The sequence below is a fragment of the Excalfactoria chinensis genome, unplaced genomic scaffold (assembly GCF_039878825.1).
Source record: "Excalfactoria chinensis isolate bCotChi1 unplaced genomic scaffold, bCotChi1.hap2 Scaffold_85, whole genome shotgun sequence".
Taxonomy (NCBI): Eukaryota; Metazoa; Chordata; class Aves; order Galliformes; family Phasianidae; genus Excalfactoria; species Excalfactoria chinensis.
In genome coordinates, this window is record NW_027315717.1 from 593817 (window position 1) to 596016 (window position 2200).

A 2200-nucleotide genomic window follows, 5' to 3' on the forward strand; every position below is an offset into this window, starting at 1 on the left:
ACTTGTCATAATGATTACGCTTTTTTTATTCTCTGTCTCAGTATATAGCTTTACTTCAGCCCACACATTCTAAAGCGCAGCACTGCCCCGAGTCGCTTACAGATCTCCTTGGGACTCCTGAAACTGACCCAGTCACTCAGGGAAGAGTACCAGAGGATCTCCAGGTCATCTCGTGGAGCAGCTCCTGAGGTACATTCCTTACACCAGCTCTGGAAGAGGCCTCCAGTTCTCTGCTCCTGCTCTGAAGGGGTCCTCTTGTTATGGCAGAGCCAGCAAGGAGACCAGCTCTGACACAGCCGTTCATATTGGCGGCTACTGACTGCAGCCCTGGAGTGCTGCTGTAGAGACAACAGGACTGTCATGAAACACACAAGATCTTCAGGCCTGCACAAATGAGAGGACTTATTAAGAGCACTGTGGCAGTGTAAAGAGAGCAGGAATGAAAAGAGCACGTTGTGCTGCTGTCAGTGGCTGTACCTCACCCAGACCCAGACAAAGTAGGAAGAGAGAAGAGCTAAGGAAAAGTCTATTTTGAAAGCTTTTTAGGAATATTTTAACCTATTCAGGAAATCTGATTCTATGTTCACATGAGCTCTTGGAGTGAGAAAATGGAAATCAGGTAGGAAAGAAGTGAAATAACTTTTTATTTATATGTTCGATAACATTTTTTTTCGCGGATAGCTATAGCACACACAAGCAATCAAAGATGCATAAAACATAAAGAACCATCACTGGGAATCATGTGAGGAAGATGTGCACTTTATGTAAGCTGGAAGAGTGCTTACTGCAACACCTTCCTGAGAGCGTGCTTGATCTCCCTGTTCCTCATGCTGTACATAATAGGGTTCAGCGTTGGAGGAACCACTGAGTACAGAAGTGCCACTGTCAGATCCAGGAGTGGGGAGGAAATGGAGGGGGGCTTAAGGTAGGCAAAAAAGGCAGTGATGAGAAATAGGGAGACCACCGCCAGGTGAGGGAGGCACGTGGAGAAGGCTTTGTGCCGTCCCTGCTCAGAGGGCATCTTCAGCACAACCATGAAGATCTGCCCATAGGACAAAACTATGAAAACAAAGCATCCAAAGACTAAACTGGCACTAAAGATGATAAGCACAACTTCCCTGAGATTTGATTCTGAGCAGGAGAGCTTGAGGATCTGGGGGATTTCACAGAAAAACTGGTTGACAACATTGCCTTGGCAGAGAGGCAGTGAAAACGTACTGGCAGTGTGCAGCAGGGAATAGAGAAATCCAGCGCCCCAGGCAGCTGCTGCCATGGTGGCACAAGCTCTGCTGTCCATCAAGGTCCCGTAGTGCAGGGGCTTGCAGATGGCAACGTAGCGGTCATAGGACATGATGGTGAGAAGGGAATACTCTGCTGAGATGAAGAAGAGAAAGAAAAAGAGCTGTGCAGCACATCCTTTGTAGGAGATGGCCCTGGTGTCCCAGAGGGCGTTGGCCATGGCTTTGGGGAGAGTGGTGGAGATGCAGCCCAGGTCGAGGAGGGCCAGGTTGAGCAGGAAGAAGTACATGGGGGTGTGCAGGCGGCGGTCGCAGGCTACGGCTGTGCTGATGAGGCCGTTGCCCAGGAGGGCAGCCAGGTAGATGCCCAGCAAGAGCCAGAAGTGCAGGAGCTGCAGCTGCCGCGTATCTGCCAATGGCAGCAGGAGGAACTCGCTGATGGAGCTGCTGTTGGGCATCTGCTGTTCCTGGGCTTGGAGTCCTGCTCAGAGCACAGAAGATAATGACCAGTACAGATTATTCTCAGAAACTCTGCTCCTGCTATACTATAAAAGTTCTCCTTTCCCTTTGGAAAATGTTCATTTAACACCAGATTTTGTGAGCTTCACCATCCCTTTAGGAGTAGAAGACTAGGCAGTTCTTAATGTCTTCTCATATTCTAATCATATCCCAGCCTCCTGGAAATTTTCCTCTCTATTCCAGCAGTTCCTCGTGATCCCAGCACCAGCTTCTGTGCAATTTAGTTTTTCTTAGAGAAATCAGACTGTTTTCAGGACAAGTGTAATATAAATGTCTGCAGAAAACAGCGATAACTTTTATCTTTTTAGGAAGGAGAGGCTAAATGCACATTCTGTGCTTTCTTTGTGACTGTTCACAAAACAACCAAAGGAATGAAGAAATATTTGGGAGTCTCAGAGCTGTGCTCAAAATTGACAGCCCCTTTTAGATTTCTGCAAACAATC

General features: G+C 47.7%; 1 protein-coding gene across 1 annotated transcript; it reads right to left on the reverse strand.

The window, feature by feature from the left end:
- Positions 1-781: 781 nt before the first annotated feature.
- LOC140265434 (olfactory receptor 14J1-like) lies at positions 782-1696 on the reverse strand. Its single transcript, XM_072361355.1, has one exon. The coding sequence runs from the start codon at positions 1694-1696 to the stop codon at positions 782-784; it is 915 nt and encodes a 304-aa protein (XP_072217456.1).
- Positions 1697-2200: the final 504 nt, after the last annotated feature.